Below are 19282 nucleotides of genomic sequence, written 5' to 3'. Positions count from 1 at the left end.
TCTGCGGTCGCCCCCCGCCTTCCCCTCCCACCAGCCAAACGACGGGGAAACCCTAGGTACCGAAACCCTAGGCGCCTCCCAGAAGTGGAGAAGGAGTAGATCGAGATCCGGAATGGACTGAGGTGGGTGTGGAGGCGGCGTCGTGGGATTTATCCCCTCCACAACCCTAGCCGCGCACCCTGTAGCTGTCGACCCCGCCTGGCCCGGGTTCGCCCCACCTCCCGGTCCCGCCATGGCACGCGTGTCGGGCGCAGGCAAGAGGAGCCCTGGGTCCGCGGTCCGCTGCGGTACATGGGACGCACCGAGCGGTACACGAACGTGCCCCACAACCATCGTCTCCGGCGTGACTGCATCAGCGCATGTCGCCGTCGATCGGCGGCCATGGCCGGCGTGAGGGGAGGGAGAGGGGAGAGAGGTCAGGACAGCCATCGAATAGCTGGAGCCACGATGGGTCGACGATCAGCAAAGTAGACAACCCATGTACTATACTTACGTCCGAATTAATGGGAGAAGGGGGCGGCTCGTGTTATCATCTTGGCTAACTAGCTCTACTGAACAGTTGTTGATTTTGAAAATGAGGATGAGGTGACACCTGACCCATGGATTAAACGGCCACACGTGTGTGCATGTTTTCGTGTAAGATATACTATGATAAGGCCCGATCGAACTGACCATATGCAATCATACAGGCTTACACTGAGCGAATATGCAGCAAAATTTCTTGCGCCAATAATGCTGATCGTCGCTGTTGGCCGAATAAATTTGTTTATGTCGAATACGCTGTACCAAACTGGTAATCAAATCGATGTGAGAACGTTCCATGCTAAGCGTTCGAATAGTATTCGTTTGTGGGGTATCCTTTCTCCAGGGCAATGATTGCCAACATGTCCGCTAGCATTGTCTCTATGGACGAGTTAGGCACAAATTTTGGAGGTTTTAGCCACGGGCGCCCGTGGCTCCACAACCTCTGCCGGCTATATATATGTCCAGGGCTGGTATTGTTCTCTTGCAAGCCACGGCCAAACCAAAGAAAAGTGTGAGGCAGAGGCACCACTTAACATTGTGGTATATTACACTAGCTAGTCGCTAGAGTAGTAGCGATGGCCTCTGCCTCTTGCCTTGGCTTAGTGGTGCTCGTGGCAATGGCCTCGGCGGCGTCGGCGCAGCTGTCGTCGACGTTCTACGACACGTCTTGCCCCAACGCGCTGGCCACCATCAAGGCCGGCGTGACGGCCGCCGTGCAAAACGAGGCCCGCATGGGGGCGTCGCTGGTGCGGCTGCACTTCCACGACTGCTTCGTCGATGCAAGTCCCATAACCTTACTCAGTTGCGAGTATTAGACAGTCACGCTGTAAAAAAAAACTGTCAAATGATAGTGTTTCTGAATTTGTTTCCAGGGATGTGACGGGTCCGTTCTATTGGCGGACACGGGGAGCTTCATCGGCGAGCAGGGGGCAGCCCCGAACAACAATTCCATTCGAGGCATGAACGTCATCGACAACATCAAGACCCAGGTGGAGGCCGTGTGCAAGCAGACCGTCTCCTGCGCCGACATCCTCGCCGTCGCCGCCCGTGACTCCGTCGTCGCGGTAAGCTTGGCAATTACAGCTCTCATGCATGTCTTGCACATGCTATTGCTAGTACTACTACTTTCTTAAACTGTGGTTTGGAACTAATTCTGGGCATACCAAGCAGCTGGGAGGACCGACGTGGACTGTTCTTCTCGGGAGGAGGGACTCCACCACTGCAAGCAAGACCAACGCGGAAAATGACCTGCCACCTCCTACCTTCGACCTCCAAAACCTCACCACCTTGTTCGGCAACAAGCAGCTCAGCATGACAGACATGGTCGCGCTCTCAGGTACACACTGCTAATATGCTTTCTCTCATCTCAAACTTTACGACAAAGACTAGCAAGAGCTATTCTGACAGGATCTACGAGAAATATGCCGTGACCTTGTTCTGTGCTCTCGATCTATCTGCAGGCGCCCACACGATCGGGCAATCGCAGTGCCGGTTCTTCAGGGACAGGATCTACAACGAGACCAACATCGACACTACCTTCGCGACATCTCTCAGAGCCAACTGCCCCCGGTCCGGCGGCGATAACAGCCTAGCGCCGCTGGACAATGGCACCCCCAACGGGTTCGACAACGCCTACTACACCAACCTCATGTCCCAAAAGGGGCTGCTGCACTCGGACCAGGTGCTGTTCAACGGAGGCGGCGCCGACAACACGGTCAGGAGCTTCTCGTCCAGCGCCGCGACGTTCAACAGCGCCTTCACGACGGCCATGATAAACATGGGGAACATCGCGCCCAAGACGGGGACGCAGGGGCAGATCAGGCTCGTCTGCTCCAAGGTCAACTCCTGATCTCCGCGCTGGCGCTCTTCTGCTGCGCATGAACTAAATAAGGTCTTGGAGACCAGTACCAGCACCTACGGAGTACGTGTGTAGGGTGGGTGAAAATTGTATCGGTGCATGCGTGCGTGTGTCCTCATGTGTAACGAATTCTCGTGCAAAGGCATGGAGGATTCCTTTCGTTTATCTCAGTATGTCATACGGCGAGATGATGAAAAAATGGCAAAAATAGATTCGAACTTGTGACCAAGTGCTAGCGACCGCGCACACGTCGCCAACAGAAAAGACTAGCGGAGTTGGTTAAAGTGCAGCGCATGTATTAAAGAATTAAACCTGACTTGTGCGCTGTAGCTAACAGGAACCAATTACTGCAGTGAACCCAAAATTACTTGTTGTATTGATTTGTTCTAAAGTATAGTTTCTTTGAATGTGTCTCTTTAGAAAAGTGCGCACATTTTTTGAATTCGTGAAAAAATAGAGACAAGAACGTTTTTCGAATATGTGAACAAAAAAATTGAAAAGTCAGAAATTATTTTTGTGATAACGTGAACAGTTTTTGAATTTGTGAACAAATTATGAAATTCTGAACAAATTTGAAACCGTGTGAACTAATTATGAAATTCCAAAGAAATTTGTAACCATGAACATTTTTTGAATTTGTGAAGAAATTATGAAATTCCAAACAAATTTGAAACCGCGAAGATTTTTTCAATTTTTCAACAAAAATTTGAAAAATGGAACATTTCATCATATTCCAAACAAAAATTCAAACAGCTAACATTTTTTGAATTGTTGAACAAAAAAAATAAAAATGGAAAATTTCGTGAAAGTATGAACACAAGTTTATAACCACAAACATTTTTCAAAAAATTTAAAATGTCTATCCAAATTTTGAAACGTGAACATTTTTTGAAAATGCGAATAATTTTTGGAAAGCACGAACAGTTTTCGAAAATTGGGAACAAATGTGAAATTCCAAAACTATTCTGAAAGTTTGAACACATTTGAAAACACGAACATTTTTTGAAAATCACGAGAAAATTTTAAGAAAGGGAACAAATGTGAAATTCCAAAACTTTTTGAAAATCTGAACAAATTTGAAAACACGAACATTTTCTGAAAGTCACGAACAAATTTTAAAACACCGGACACATTTTGAAACACAAACAAATTTTTTACATTTTTTGAAAAGAACGGAATGTTATTTGAAACCTGAACAAAAAAAAATCAAACATTTTTTATAAAAAGGCGAATAAAGTATTGAATATATTGAACTTTTTTGAAGTTGCGATATTTCTAAAGCAAAAATAAAAGAAAGAAAGAAACAGGAAAACGAAAAACGAAGAAACGTGTAACAAAGAAACATAGCAGAGCTCTTTGCACTGATAGAGCACTAGTGTTGTTATGGTCGAGTGGTTAGACTCGAATCTTTAGAAGTCAGAGGTTTGAGGTTCGAATCCTCCCTCTCTTTACTTTTTTTAGCGATTTTCATCTGTATGATGCGTCCGACACGGGCCGGCCCACGAACGGTCGAGGGGTGTGCGGTAGTTAGAGTCTAAAACAAGGACAAACGTGTTTGGAAAAGTAGATACGACAAAGACATATCAACACCCCCAAGCTTAAACATTTTCTTGTCCCCAAACAATTCAGTTGATAAACTGAAAGTGATAAAAAAAACTTTTACAAACTCTGTTTGCTCTTGTTGTTGTAAATATGTAAAACTAGCATTCAAGTTTTCAGCAAGATTATGAACTAACCGTATTCAAAATAGCACTTAGGTCTCATGTTTACTCATATCAATGGCATAATCAACTAGCGAGCAATAATAATAAAACTCGGATGACAACACTTTTTCAAAACAATCATAATATGATATAACAAGATGGTATCTCGCTAGCCCTTTCTGAGACCGCAAAACATAAATGCAGAACACCTTTAAAGACTAAGGACTAACTAAACATTGTAATTCATGATAAAAGAGATCCAGTCATAGTCATACCCAATATAAATTAATACTAATGCATGCAAATGACATCGGTGCTCTCCAGCGGGTGCTTTTTAATAAGAGGGTGATGCCTCAACATAAAAGTAAATAGATAAGCCCTTCGCAGAGGGAACCAGGGATTTGTAGAGGTGCCAGAGCTCGATTTTGAAACAAAGATAAATAATATTTTGGGTGACATACTTTCACTGTCAACATAATAACCAAGAGTTCTCGATATCTTCCATGCTACACACATTATAGGCGGTTCCCAAACAGAATGGTAAAGTTTATACTCCCCCACCACCAACAAGCGTCAATCCATGGCTTGCCCGAAACAACGGGTGCCTCCAACCAACAACAATCTTGGGGGAGTTTTGTATGCAATTATTTTTGTTTGATTTGAGCATGGGACTGGGCATCCCGATGACCAGCCATTTTCTCATGAATGAGGAGCGGTGTCCACTCCTCTTGAGAATAACCCGCATAACATGGAAGATACAGACAGCCCTAGTTGATACATGAGCTGTTCGAGCATACAAAACAGAATTTCATTTGAAGGTTTGGAGTTTCGCACATACAAATTTACTTGTAACGGCAGGTAGATACCGCATATAGGAAGCTATGATGGACTCATATGGAATAACTTTGGGGTTTATGGATTTTGGATGCACAAGCAATATTTTCGCTTAGTACAAGTGAATGCTAGAAAGAGACTGGAAAGCGACCAACTAGAGAGCGACACCAGTCATGAACATGCATTAAAATTAATAGACACTGAGTGCAAGCATGAGTAGGTTATAATCCACCATGAACATAAATATCGTGAAGGCTATGCTGATTTTGTTTCAACTACATGTGCGAACATGTGCCAAGTAAAGTCAGTTGAATCATTCAAAGGAGGATACCACCCTATCATACCACACCACAACCATTTTAAAAGCATGTCGGCACGCAAGGTAAACCATTATAAACTCCTAGCTAATTAAGCATGGCATAAGCAATTATAATCTCTAATTGTCATTGCAAACATGTTTATTCATAATAGGCTGAATCAAGAACGATGAACTAATCATATTTACAAAACCAAGATAGGTCGAGTTCATACCAACTTCTCTCATCTCAATCAGTCCATCTTATATCGTCATTATTGCCCTTCACTTGCACGACCGAATGGTGTGGATAATAATAATAGTGCACGTGCATTGGACTAAGCTGGAATATGCAAGCATTCAATTCAAAGGAGAGGACAAGGTAATATGGGCTCTTGATTAAACTAACAATAATGCATATAAGCAAGGTTGTCAGAATCGCGATTTTGAATCGGATCGGAGCTTCGATGGTAGGATCGCAAATCGTAGAATCTTCACTATTAGGATCGTAGAAACGTAGATTCTATGAACTAAAATCATAGGATCATAGGGGTTAGTTTGGATCGTAAAGTCGTAGAATCGTATAACAGAATCGCGATTCTGATAACCTTGCATATAAGAGCCACTCAACATTTTCATTATGGTCTTGTCCTCTCGACCATCCAAAGAAAAGGAAAGAAATAAAACTATTTAGACGGGAAAGCTCCCAACAACCAAAAGAAGAACGAGAAATTTTTTTGGGTTTTATTTTAATTACTACTACAAGAATGGAAAGTAAACTAAAATTTTTTTTGGTTTTCTTAAGGTTATTTAAACACACAAGAAGAAAGCAAGAAAAAGAAAATAAACTAGCATGGATAGTACAATGAAAAAGTATGGGCACCGACAATTAGCGTGAGTGTGTGAACATAAATGTGATGTCGGTGAGAAATACGTACTCCCCCAAGCTTAGACTTTTGGCCTAAGTTGGTCTATGCCCACGGATCAAAGTCATAGCTGGGGTCATACGAGATGCAGCAGCCATTGCCTCACGAGCTATAGCTTGGAGGCGGGTTGTCTCCGTCCTTCTCTCATATTCCTTCGCCTCCTCCCTGGTTATAATATATCTCCTTTTTGCGTGAAAGTCAAAGAAAGTAGGAGCAGGGAGAGTAATATGGACAGTACGCCATCTATCAAAGATTAGTCGGTATTGGAGGGACTGTTCATTCCTCTCTAAAAACGGATGGCTGACCATGGCATTATATAATCTAAATAAGTAGGAAGCAACTCTCTATCGTTTTCATGTATGGGTATCCCAAGAAAATTAGCCACACTTGTTGCATAAATTCCACCAAACAAACTTCCATTTAAACCATTATTATGCAATCTTCGTGCAACGATGGCTCCCAGGTTATATTGTTTATCTCCTAATACCGCATTCCTGAGAATACCAAGATCAGGGACACACATGTGACATGCCTCGTCCTTACCATTTATGCATCTGACTATCAAGAGAGAAACATAATGTATAACAACAAAATGAATGCTCCCTATGGTAGCTTGTGCTATTTCTCTGGATTCCCCCACCGTGATACTAGCAAGGAAATCTTTAAATTCAGATTTGCGAGGTTCACTAGCACTACACCATTGCGGGAGTTTACAAGCAGTAGTAAAATCTTCTAAATCCATTGTATAAGATTTATCATAGAGATCAAACAGGACATTGTGAGAATTGCACAAAGATGTAAATTTAAACCTTCTCACAAAGGAATCGGTTAAATGGTAGTATTGAAGGCACTTATCTTGCATGAAGTCCTCAAGATCAGCATTACGCACATATGTATCAAATTCATCCTTGATGCCCGCTTTGACCATAAACTCCTTTGACGGCCATTCAAAAGGCCGCACGTACGCTTCCCTCGGCGGTTCATCGTCTTGCTCACGTATTGCGAGCCTGGGTCCTTGCTTCCTTGAAGAACCACCTTGGTACATTTTCCTAGACATGTTTCTTTCTCTGAAAATTTTCTGAAAACTTTTAGTAACTCAAAAAAAAATGAACCAAACTCAACAAAATTGATAGTAACTACTCCCACAAGTGCCTAGAGACTATATGATGCATTAGAACTACTTGGGACCAAATAAATTTAACATGCAAGCTCAAGAACAGGGTCACCTTAGCAGCAAAAATTTGCAATGAATAAAGCACTAGAACAAAAACTAATTGGACCATTGGAGGAGTGATAACCCACAAGTGTAGGGGATCACAACAGCTTTCGAGGGTGAAGTACAACCCAAATTTATTGATTCGACACAAGGAGATCTAAATAATATTCTTGAGTATTAGCAGTTGAGTTGTCAATTCAACCACACCTGGATAACTTAGTATCTGCCGCAAAGTGTTTAGTAGCAAAAGTGGTATGATAGTAATGGTAACAGTGGCAACAGAAAAGGTAAATGTTTTTGGGTTTTTGTAGTAGTTGTAACAGTAGCAACGAAAAGTAAATAAGCGAAGAACAATATGTGAAAAGCTCGTAGGCAATGGATCAGTGATGGATAATTATGCCGAATGCGATTCCTCATGCAATAGTTATAACATAGGTTGATATAGAACTAGCTCTAATTCATCAATGTAATGTAGGCATGTATTCCGTAAATAGTCATACGTGCTTATGGAAAAGAACTTGCATGACATCTTTTGTCCTACCCTCCCGTTGCAGCGGGGTCCTAGTGGAAACTAAGGGATATTAAGGCCTCCTTTTAATAGAGAACTGGACCAAAGCATTAACACATAGTGAATACATGAACTCCTCAAACTACGGTCATCACCGAGAAGTATCCCAATTATTGTTACTTCGGGGTTGTCGGATCATAACACATAATAGGTGACAATAGACTTGCAAGATAGGATCAAGAACATACATATATTCATGAAAACATAATAGGTTCAGATCTGAAATCATGGCACTCGGGCCCTAGTGACAAGCATTAAGCATAGCAAAGTCATAGCAACATCAATCTCAGAACATAGTGGATACTAGGGATCAAACCCTAACAAAACTAACTTGATTGCAAGGTAAATCTCATCCAACTCATCACCGTCCAGCAAGCGTACGATGGAATTACTCACACACGGCGGTGAGCATCATGAAATTGGTGATGGAGGATGGTTGATGATGACGACGACAACGAATCCCCCTCTCCAGAGCCCCGATCGGACTCCAGATCAGCCCTCCCGAGAGAGATTAGGGCTTGGCAGCGGCTCCGTGTCGTGAAACGCGATGAAACTTTCTCCTTGATTTTTTTCTCCCCGAGACGGTATATATGGAGTTGGAGTTGAGGTCGGAGGAGGTCCGGGGGGCCCACGAGATAGGAGGGCACGCCCTAGGGGGGGCTCCCCCCTGTCTCGTGGACAGTCCGTGGGCCCCCTGACCTTGATTCTTTCGCCGAAAATTCTTATTAAATCTGAAAAGTGCCTCCATGGATTTCCAGGACATTCCAAGAACTTTTCTTTTCTACACATAAAACAACATCATGGTAGTTCTGCTGAAAACAGCGTCAGTCCGGGTTAGTCTCATTCAAATCATGCAAGTTAGAGTCCAAAACAAGGGCAAAGTGTTTGGAAAAGTAGATACGTTGGAGACGTATCAACTCCCCCAAGCTTAAACCTTTGCTTGTCCTCAAGCAATTCAGTTGATAAACTGAAAGTGATAAGGAAAAACTTTTACAAACTCTATTTGCTCTTGTTGTTGTAAACATGAAAAGCCAGCATTCAAGTTTCAGCAAATATTACGAACTAACCATACTCACAATAACACATAGGTCTCACAATTACTCATATCAATAGCATAATCAACTAGCGAGTCATAATAATAGAACTCGGATGACAACACATTCTCAAAATAATCATAACATGATATAACAAAATGGTATCTCGCTATCCCTTTCTGAGACCGCAAAACATAAATGCAGAGCACCTTTAAAGATCAAGGACTGACTAAACTTTGTAATTCATGGTAAAAGATATCCAGTCAAGTCATACCCAATATAAACCAGTATTAATGAATGCAAATGACAGTGTGCTCTCCAGCGGGTGCTTTTAATAAGAAGGGTGATGACTCAACATAAAAAGTAAATAGATAGGCCCTTCGCAGAGGGAAGAAGGGATTTGTAAAGGTGCCAGAGCTCAATTTTAAAATAGAGATTGAATAACATTTTGAGCGGCATACTTTCACTGTCAACACAAAACCTATGAGATGGTTGTATCTTCCATACTACATGCATTATAGGCAGTTCCCAAACAGAATGGTAAAGGTTTATACTCCCCCAACCACCAACAAGCATCAATCCATGGCTTGCTCGAAACAACAAGTGCCTCCAACATACAACAGCCCTGGGGGAGTTTTGTTTAATTATTTTTATTTGCTTTGATCTGTTTGGATCATGGGACTGGGCATCCCGGTTACCGGCCCTTTCTCGTGAATGAGGAGCGGAGTCCACTCCTCGTGAGAATAACCCACCTAGCATGGAAGATATAGGCAGCCCTAGTTGTAACATGAGCTGCTCGAGCATACAAAACAGAAGTTCATTTGATGGTTTGGAGTTTGGCACATACAAATTTACTTGGAACGGCGGGTAGATACCACATATAGGAAGGTATAGTGGACTCATATGGAACAACTTTGGGGTTTAAGGAGTTTGGATGCACAAGCAGTATTCCCGCTTAGTACAGGTGAAGGCTAGCAAAAGACTGGGAAGCGACCAACTGAGAGAGCGACAACAGTCGTAAGCATGCATTAAAATTAATTCACACCGAATACAAGCATGAGTAGGATATAATCTACCATGAACATAAATATCATGAAGGCTATGTTGATTTGATTCAACTACATGTGTGAACATGTGCCAAGTCGAGTCACTCAATTTATTTAAAGGAGGATACCATCCCATCATACCATATCATAATCATTCTAATAGCATGTTGGCACGCAAGGTAAACCATTATAACTCATAGCTAATCAAGCATGGCACAAGCAACTATAATCTCTAAATGTCATTGCAAATATGTTTACTTCATAATAGCTGACTCAGGAACGATGAATCATCATATTTACAAAAACAAGAGAGGCCGAGTTCACACCAGCTTTTATCATCCCAATAAGTCCATCATATATCATCATTATTGCCTTTCACTTGCACGACTGAACGAAGTGTATAATAATAAGAGTGCACGTGCATTGGACTAAGCTGGAATCTGCAAGCATTCAACTCAAGAGAGAAGACAAGTAATATGGGCTCTAAATATAAATAATCAATCATGCATATAAGAGCCACTAAGCATTTTTAATATAGTCTTCTCAACCCCCAAAAGAAAGAAAAGAAATAAAACTATTTACACGGGAAATCTCCCAACAAGTAAAAGAAGAACGAGAAATCTTTTTGGGTTTTCACTTTAATTCTACTACAAGCAAGGAAATTAAACTAACTAATTTTTTTTTGGTTTTTCTTAAGGTTTAACAAACACACAAGAAGAAAACTAGAAAAAGAAATTTAAACTAACATAGATAATACAATGAAAGAGTATGAGCACCGACGACTAGTGTGTGAACGTGAATGTAAAGTCGGTGAGAAATACGTACTCCCCAAGCTTAGGCTTTTGTCCTAAGTTGGTTTAATACCAAGGACCACCGCTACCCTCTCCGGTGTAAGGAGAGGTATCATCAGGATAATACTGGCTGGTCATCTCCGGATCCCACTGGACAGATGATGCGCGATAAGGGTCTAGTCCAGGTTCCGGTTCAGGTTCAGGTTCTGGAGTAAAAGCCTGAGCTAGATGATTGTTCAATGCCTCCGGTGTAACGAGAAATTTTTCTGCAAGCAAATCAAACAACAGAGGCGCAGGAAAAATAATAATCTCAAAGTGTTTCTTATTGAATCAAAGTTTATACAAGAGCATCCTATCTTCGTTGTCAACAATAAACTTATGTGCTACCATGCTCTTGTAATCTAGAATGTGCGGAGGCAATATTGTCTCCTTTTCCTCATGGTGCCTATTGGGTATCTGAAAATGTCTAGCAAGACGTGCAGCATAGATACCTCCAAATATGGGGCCTTTTGTACGATTCAGGGCTAGCCGTTTAGCAACGACGGCACCCATATTAAAACTATTGTCTCCAAGCAAAGCATGTTGAAGCATGATAATATCAGGAACACTCAAGTTTCCACTATTCCCACGACCAATCAAGCATCTACTAGCGAATATGGCAAAGTAGCGTAAAACAGGAAAGTGTATGCTAGAGACTTTCGCTTCGGAACCCTTCTTTGGATCCTCTACAGCGATAATATCAACAAAGCCAGTCACATCTTCACGATGGGGTTCCTCTAATTCTCCCTCATAAGGTATCCTACATACCGCGCAAAAATGATGTAAAGACATTTCTTTGAACTCCTCATATAAATGAAATGATACTGCAGGCGGTGACTTCTTAGGATAATAATAAAACTTTTGCATGAAAGTATTGGTAAGTAAGAGATACTGATCGATTCGGTCGTTCATGAAACCGGTGAGTCCTGCAGTCCCAATTAAAGCATAAAAGTCTTCATGAATTCCGGCTTCCTTCAAGAAATCCTCACATGGCCATTCACATGACCGTACTTCCGCTAAGCGAGGAAGATTATACTTGGGTTTTTCCTTCTCTTTGTCTTGTTTTTCCTTAGAGCTTTGGCTAGAAGAGCCTTTAAAGAACCTCCTTAAAAAATTTTGAAAAATTCTGAAATTTTAGTACCTTCAAAATAAAAGTGCATAAAACTAAACAAGATTGATAGCAACTTCTCCTACAAGTGCCTAGAGCCTATATCATGCATTGGAATTGCTTGGGACCTCAAAAATTTAACATGCAAGCTCAAGAATAGGGTCACCAAGGCGGCAAGGATTTGCAATGAATAAAGCACTAGAACAAAAACTAATTGGACCAATGGAGGAGTCACATACCAAGAAACAATCTCCCAAAGCAGTTTTGCGAATGGAGCTTTGAGCTAAGAGATCGAAAATCGCAGCAAAACGAGCTAGAACTCGGGCTTGAGCTGGATGGGGATTTTTTTAGGTAGAAGATGAAGTGTGTGGGTGCTGGCATAAGTGGAGGGGAGTCACCAGGGGCCCACGAGACAGGGGGGCGCGCCCTACAGGGGGGGGCTCCTCTCTCGTGGCCCGGTGCTTGGCCCTCCTGCAGTGTTTTCAGTGCCTAAAATTCTCAAATATTTCAGAAAAAACATACTAAATTTGCAGGGCATTTGGAGCACTTATATTTTCGGACTATTTTTTATTGCACGGATAAATCAGAAAACAGACAAATAATATTATTTTTGCTTTATTTATTCTAAATAACAGAAAGTAATAAGAGGGTACAGAAGGTTGTGCCTTCTAGTTTCATCCATCTCGTGATCATCAAAATGAATCCACTAACAAGGTTGATCAAGTCTTGTTAACAAACTCATTCCGAATAACACGGAACCGGAGAAATTTCGAATAACACTAAGTTACCTCAACGGGGATATGAAAATCCCCAACAATAAGAATATCATACTTTTTCTTGACAGTAGGGAGAGGAAATTCAAAATCTCCAAAAATGATAGTTGGAACTTTTTCAATAGAATTGATACTATGAACTTGAGATTGTTTCCTCGGGAAGTGTACGTATGCTCATTACCAATAACATGAAAAGTGACATTGCCTTTGTTCCAATCAATAACAGCCCCTGCAGTATTAAGAAAAGGTCTACCAAGGATAATAGACATACTACCGTCCTCGGGAATATCAAGAATAACAAAGTCCGTTAAGATAGTGACATTTGCAACCACAACAGGCACATCCTCACAAATACCGACAGGTATAGCAGTTGATTTATCAGCCATTTGCAAAGATATTTCAGTAGGTGTCAACTTATTCAATTCAAGTCTACGATAAAGAGAGAGAGGCATAACACTAACACCGGCTCCAAGATCACATAAAGCGGTTCTAACATAATTTCTTTTAATAGAGCATGGTATAGTTGGCACACCCGGATCTCCAAGTTTCTCTGGTATTCCACCCTTAAAAGTGTAATTAGCAAGCATGGTGGAAATTTCAGCTTCCGGTATCTTTCTTTTATTTGTGATGATATCCTTCATATATTTAGCATAAGGATTTGCTTTAAGCATATCAGTTAAGCGCATACATAAGAAAGTAGGTCTAATCATTTCAGCAAAGCACTCAAAATCCTCATCATCCTTTGACTTGGATGGTTTAGGAGGAAAGGGCATGGGTTTCTGAACCCATGGTTCTCTTTCTTTACCGTGCTTCCTAGCAACAAAATCTCTCTTATCATAACGTTGATTCTTTGATTGTGGGTTATCAAGATAAACAGCAGGTTCAATCTCTACATCATTGTCTTTGCTAGGTTGAGCATCAACATGAACATTATCATTAACATTATCACTAGGTTCATGTTCATCACCTGATTGTGTTTCAGCATCAGAGATAGAAGTATCATTGGGATTCTCAAGTATTTCTACATTAGGTTCACTAGAAGTTTGCAAAGTCCTATCATTCTTCTTTTTCTTATTAGAAGAACTAGGAACATCTAGATTATTATTTTGAGAATCTTGTTCAATTCTCTTAGGCTGGCCTTCAGGATACAAAGGTTCCTGAGTCATTCTACCAGTTCTAGTAGCCACTCTAACAGCAAAGTCATTTTTATTATTCAGTTCATCAAGCAAATCATTTTGAGCTTTAAGTACTTGCTCAGCTTGAGTAGCAACCATAGAAGCATATTTGCTAACGCGGTGGAGTTCATCTTTAACTCTAGCCAGATTATCACCTACGCGTCCTATCTCGAAAGCATTATTCTTTAACTCTCTACCAACATAAGCATTAAAACTTTCTTGTCTAGCCATAAAGTCATCAAATTCATCTAAGCATGGGCTATGAAATTTAGTAGAGGGTATTTCAACTTTATCGTATCTATAGAGAGAATTTACCTTTACTACCTACGTCGGGTTATCAAGACAATGTAGTTCTTCAGGTGGTATATTAAGACCATGTATTTCTTCAATAGGTGGTAAATTCTTAACATCCTCAGCTTTAATACCTTTTTCTTTCATTAATTTCTTTGCCTCTTGCATATCTTCAGGACTGAGAAATAAAACACCTCTCTTATTCGGAGTGGGTTTAGGAATAAGCTCAGGAGTTGGCTCAATTGGTTCAGGAATTACTTCAGGAACTGGCTCGGGAAGAGTCCAATTATTTTCATTAGTCAACATATTATTCAACAATATTTCAGCTTCGTCGACTGTTCTTTCCCTGAAAACACAACCAGCACAACTATCCAAGTGGTCTTTGGAAGCATCGGTTAATCTATTATAAAAGATATCAAGTATTTCATTTTTCTTAAGAGGATGATCAAGCAAAGCATTAAGTAACCTGAGAAGCCTCCCGCAAGCTTGTGGGAGGCTCTCTTCTTTGATTTGCACAAAATTATATATTTCCCGCAAGGCAGCTTGTTTCTTATGAGCCGGGAAATATTTAGCTGAGAAGTAATAAATCATATCCTAGGGACTACGCACACAACCAGGAGCAAGAGAATTATACCAAGTCTTAGCATCACCCTTTAATGAGAACGGAAATATCTTAGCTATATATATATAGCGAGACTTCTCATCATGAGTAAATAGGGTGGCTATATCATTCAACTTGGTAAGATGTGCCACAACAGTTTCAGATTCAAGGCCATAAAAAGGATCAGATTCAACTAAAGTAATAATATTAGGATCAACAGAGAATTCATAATCCTTATCAGTAACACAGATAGGTGAAGTAGCAAAAGAAGGATCGGGTTTCATTCTAGCATTGAGAGACTGTTGCTTCCATTTAGCTAATAATTTCTTAAGATCAGATCTATCATTGCAAGCAAGAATTTCCATAGCAGCTTTTTCATTCACAACATAACCCTTAGGAACAACAGGTAAAACATAATCATTGGGGGAACGTTCATCATCACTATCATCAATAGCATCTTCAATATTTTCATTCCCCCTAACTCTAGCAAGTTGTTCATCAAGAAATTCACCTAATGGCAAAGTAGTATCACGCACAGAAGTAGTTTAATCATGCATAGCAGAAGTGGCATCATCAATAACATGCGACATATCAGAATTCATAGCAGTAGCAGGTTTAGGTGTCGCAAGCCTCTAATAACAGAAGGAGAATCTAGTGCAGATCTAGATGGCAGTTCCTTACCCCCCCCCCCTCATAGTTGAGGGCAAAATCTTGGTCTTAGCGTCTTTCAAGTTCTTCATAGTGATCAACAGATATAAATCCCAAGTGACTCAGAGAATAGAGCTATGCTCCCCGGCAACGGCGCCAGAAATTAGTCTTGATAACCCACAAGTGTAGGGGATCGCAACAAATTTCGAGGGTGAAGTACAGCCCAAATTTATTGATTCGACACAAGGGGAGCCAAAGAATATTCTTGAGTATTAGCAGTTGAGTTGTCAATTCAACCACACCTGGATAACTTAGTATCTGCAGCAAAGTGTTTAGTAGCAAAAGTGGTATGATAGTAATGGTAACAGTGGCAATAGAAAAGGTAAATGTTTTTGGTTTTTTGTAGTAGTTGTAACAGTAGCAACGGAAAAGCAAATAAGCGAAGAACAATATGTGAAAAGCTTGTAGGCAATGGATCAGTGATGGATAATTATGCCGAATGCGATTCCTCATGCAATAGTTATAACATAGGGTGATATAGAACTAGCCCCAATTCATTAATGTAATGTAGGCATGTATTCCGTAAATAGTCATACATGCTTATGGAAAAGAACTTGCATGACATCTTTTGTCCTACCCTCCCGTTGCAGCGGGGTCCTAGTGGAAACTAAGGTATATTAAGGCCTCCTTTTAATAGAGAACCGGACCAAAGCATTAACACATAGTGAATACATGAACTCCTCAAACTACGGTCATCACCGAGAAGTATCCCGATTATTGTCACTTCGGGGTTGTCGGATCATAACACATAATAGGTGACTATAGACATGCAAGATAGGATCAAGAACAAACATATATTTATGAAAAGATAATAGGTTCAGATCTGAAATCATGGCACTCGGGCCCTAGTGACAAGCATTAAGCATAGCAAAGTCATAGCAACATCAATCTCAGAACATAGTGGATACTAGGGATCAAACTCTAACAAAACTTACTTGATTACATGGTAAATCTCATCCAACCCATCACCGTCCAGCAAGCCTACGATGGAATTACGGCACGGAGGTGAGCATCATGAAATTGGTGATGGAGGATGGTTGATGATGACGACGGCGACGAATCCCCCTCTCTGGAGCCCCGATCGGACTCTAGATCAGGCCTCCCAAGAGAGATTAGGGCTTGACGGCGGCTCCGTGCCGTGAAACGCGATGAAACTTTCTCCTTGATTTTTTTATCCCCGAGATGGTATATATGGAGTTGGAGTTGAGGTCGGAGGAGGTCCGGGGGGCCCACGAGATAGGAGGGCGCGCCCTAGGGGGGGCGCCCCCTGTCTCATGGACAGCCCGTGCCCCCCCCCCCCGACCTTGATTCTTTCACCAAAAATTCTTATTAAATCTGAAAAGTGCCTCCGTGGATTTCCAGGACATTCCGAGAACTTTTCTTTTCTACACATAAAACAACATCATGGTAGTTCTACTGAAAACAGCGTCAGTCCGGGTTAGTTTCATTCAAATCATGCAAGTTAGAGTCCAAAACAAGGGCAAAAGTGTTTGGAAAAGTAGATACATTGGAGACGTATCAAGGAGTCACATACCAAAGAACAATCCCCCAAAGCAGTTTTGTGAATGGAGCTTTGAGCAAGGAGATCGAAAATGGCACCAATATGAGCTAGAACTCGTGCTTGAGCTGGATAGTGATTTTTTGGGAGGAAGAAGGAGAGCATGGGTGCAGGAATAAATAGAGGGGGGCCACCAGGGGCCCACGAGGCAGGGGGGCACGCCCCAGGGGGCGCACCCTGGACCCTCATGGGAAGGTGCTTGCTCCACCTGCTGTGTTCTTAGTGCCAGATATTATCAAATATTCCAGAAAAAATCATATTTAATTTGTAGGGAATTTGGAGATCTTTTTTTATCGCGTATTTTTTATTGCATGGATAATTCAGAAAACAGACAAAAAATACTATTTTTACCTTAATTAATCTAAATAACAGAAAGTAAAAGGAGGGTACAGAGAGTTGTGCCTTCTAACTTCATCCATCTCATGCTCATGAAAATGAATCTACTAACAAGGTTGATCAAGTCTTGTTAACAAACGCATTCTGAATAGCATGAAACCGAAGAAATTTCGAAATGACACTAGGTTACCTCAATTGGGATATGTACATCCCCAATAATAAGACTATCATATATCTTCTTGACAGTAGGGAGAGGAAATTTAAAACCTCCAATAATAATTGATGGAATTTTTCCAATAGAATTGATACTGTGAACTTGAGGTTGTTTCCTCGGAAAGTGTACCATATTCTCATTACCATTGACATGAAAAGTGACATTGCCTTTGTTGCAATCAATAACAGCCCCTGCAGTATTCAAAAAGGGTCTACCAAGGATAATCGACATACTATCGTCCTCGGGAATATCAAGAATAACAAAGTCCGTTAAGATAGTAATGTTTGCAACCACAACAGGCAAAAATACTGACAGGTATAGCGATGGATTTATCGGCCATTTGCAAAGATATTCAGTAGGTGTCAACTTGTTCAATTCAATTCTACGATATAAAGAGAGAGGCATAACACTAACACTGGCTCCAAGATCACATAAAGCAGTTTTAACATAGTTTCTTTTAATTGAGCATGGTATAGTTGGTACTCCTGGATCTCCAAGTTTCTTAGGTATTCCACCTTTAAAAGTATAATTAGCAAGCACGGTGGAAATTTCAGCTTCCAGTATCTTTCTTTTATTTGTAATTATATCTTTCATGTACTTAGCATAAGGATTTACTTTAAGCATATCAGTTAAACGCATATGCAAAAAGATAGGTCTAATCATTTCAGCAAAGCGCTCAAAATCCTCATCATCCTTTTTCTTGGATGGTTTAGGAGGAAAAGGCATGGGTTTCTGAACCCATGGTTCTCTTTCTCTACCGTGCTTCCTAGCAACAAAGTCTCTTTTATCATAACGTTGATTCTTTGATTGTGGGTTATCAAGATCAACAGCAGGTTCAATCTCTACATCATTGTTATTGCTAGGTTGAGCATCAACATGAACATTATCATTAACATTATCACTAGGTTCATGTTCATCACCTGATTGTGTTTCAGCATCAGAAATAGAAATATCGTTGAGATTCTCAGGTGTGCCTACAATAGGTTCACTAGAAGCATGCAAAGTCCTATCATTTTTCTTTTTCTTCTTTTTAGGAGGACTAGGTGCATCTACATTATTCCTCTGAGAATTTTGCTCAATTCTCTTAGGGTGGCCCTCGGGATACAAGGTTCCTGAGTCATTTTACCCGTTCTAGTTGCTACTCTGACAGCAAAGTCATGTTTATTATTATTTAATTCATAGAGCAAATCATTCTGAGCCTTAAGCACTTGTTCGACTTGAGTGGTAACCATGGAAGCATGTTTACTAGTGAGTTTAAGTTCATCCTTAACTCTAGACATATAGTCAATCAAGTGTCCAATCATATATGTATTACTTTTCAATCGTCTACCAACATAAGCATTGAAGTTTTCTTGTTTAGCCATAAAGTCATCAAATTCATCCAAGCATTGGCTAGCAAACTTAGTAGACGGAATTTCAACTTTATCATATCTATAGAGAGAACTTACCTTTACTACGTGTGTCGGGTTATCAAGACCATGTATTTCTTTGATAGGAGGTATACTAAGGCCATGTATTTCTTCAACAGGAGGTAAATTCTTAACATCTTCAGCTTTAATACCTTTCTCTTTCATAGATTTCTTTGCCTCTTGCATATCTTCAGGACTGAGAAATAGAACACCTCTTTTTCTTCGGAGTTGTCTTAGGAGTTGGTTCAGGAAGTGTCCAATTGTTTTCATTAGT

At 40.9% G+C, this 19282-nt stretch overlaps 1 protein-coding gene across 1 annotated transcript; it reads left to right on the top strand.

Moving 5' to 3' along the window:
• Positions 1-1023: 1023 nt before the first annotated feature.
• LOC119362434 (peroxidase 2-like) lies at positions 1024-2604 on the top strand. The gene is made up of 4 exons (XM_037627651.1): positions 1024-1304; positions 1398-1589; positions 1696-1861; positions 1986-2604. Exons 1-4 carry the CDS (start codon positions 1101-1103, stop codon positions 2372-2374), a joined length of 951 nt encoding a protein of 316 aa, XP_037483548.1. The 5' UTR covers positions 1024-1100; the 3' UTR covers positions 2375-2604.
• Positions 2605-19282: the final 16678 nt, after the last annotated feature.

This window comes from Triticum dicoccoides, chromosome 2B (assembly GCF_002162155.2).
Source record: "Triticum dicoccoides isolate Atlit2015 ecotype Zavitan chromosome 2B, WEW_v2.0, whole genome shotgun sequence".
NCBI classification, from domain to species: Eukaryota; Viridiplantae; Streptophyta; class Magnoliopsida; order Poales; family Poaceae; genus Triticum; species Triticum dicoccoides.
The sequence above is the reverse complement of the archived record's forward strand: the minus strand, read 5'-3'. Positions and strand labels throughout refer to the sequence as shown.

Coding starts and splice junctions, on each gene's coding strand:
- LOC119362434 (XM_037627651.1), top strand. CDS start 1,101: ATGGCCTCTGCCTCTTGCCTTGGCTTAGTGGTGCTCGTGGCAATGGCC. Junction 1,305..1,397: donor TCCACGACTGCTTCGTCGAT/GCAAGTCCCATA, acceptor ATTTGTTTCCAG/GGATGTGACGGGTCCGTTCT. Junction 1,862..1,985: donor AGACATGGTCGCGCTCTCAG/GTACACACTGCT, acceptor ATCTATCTGCAG/GCGCCCACACGATCGGGCAA.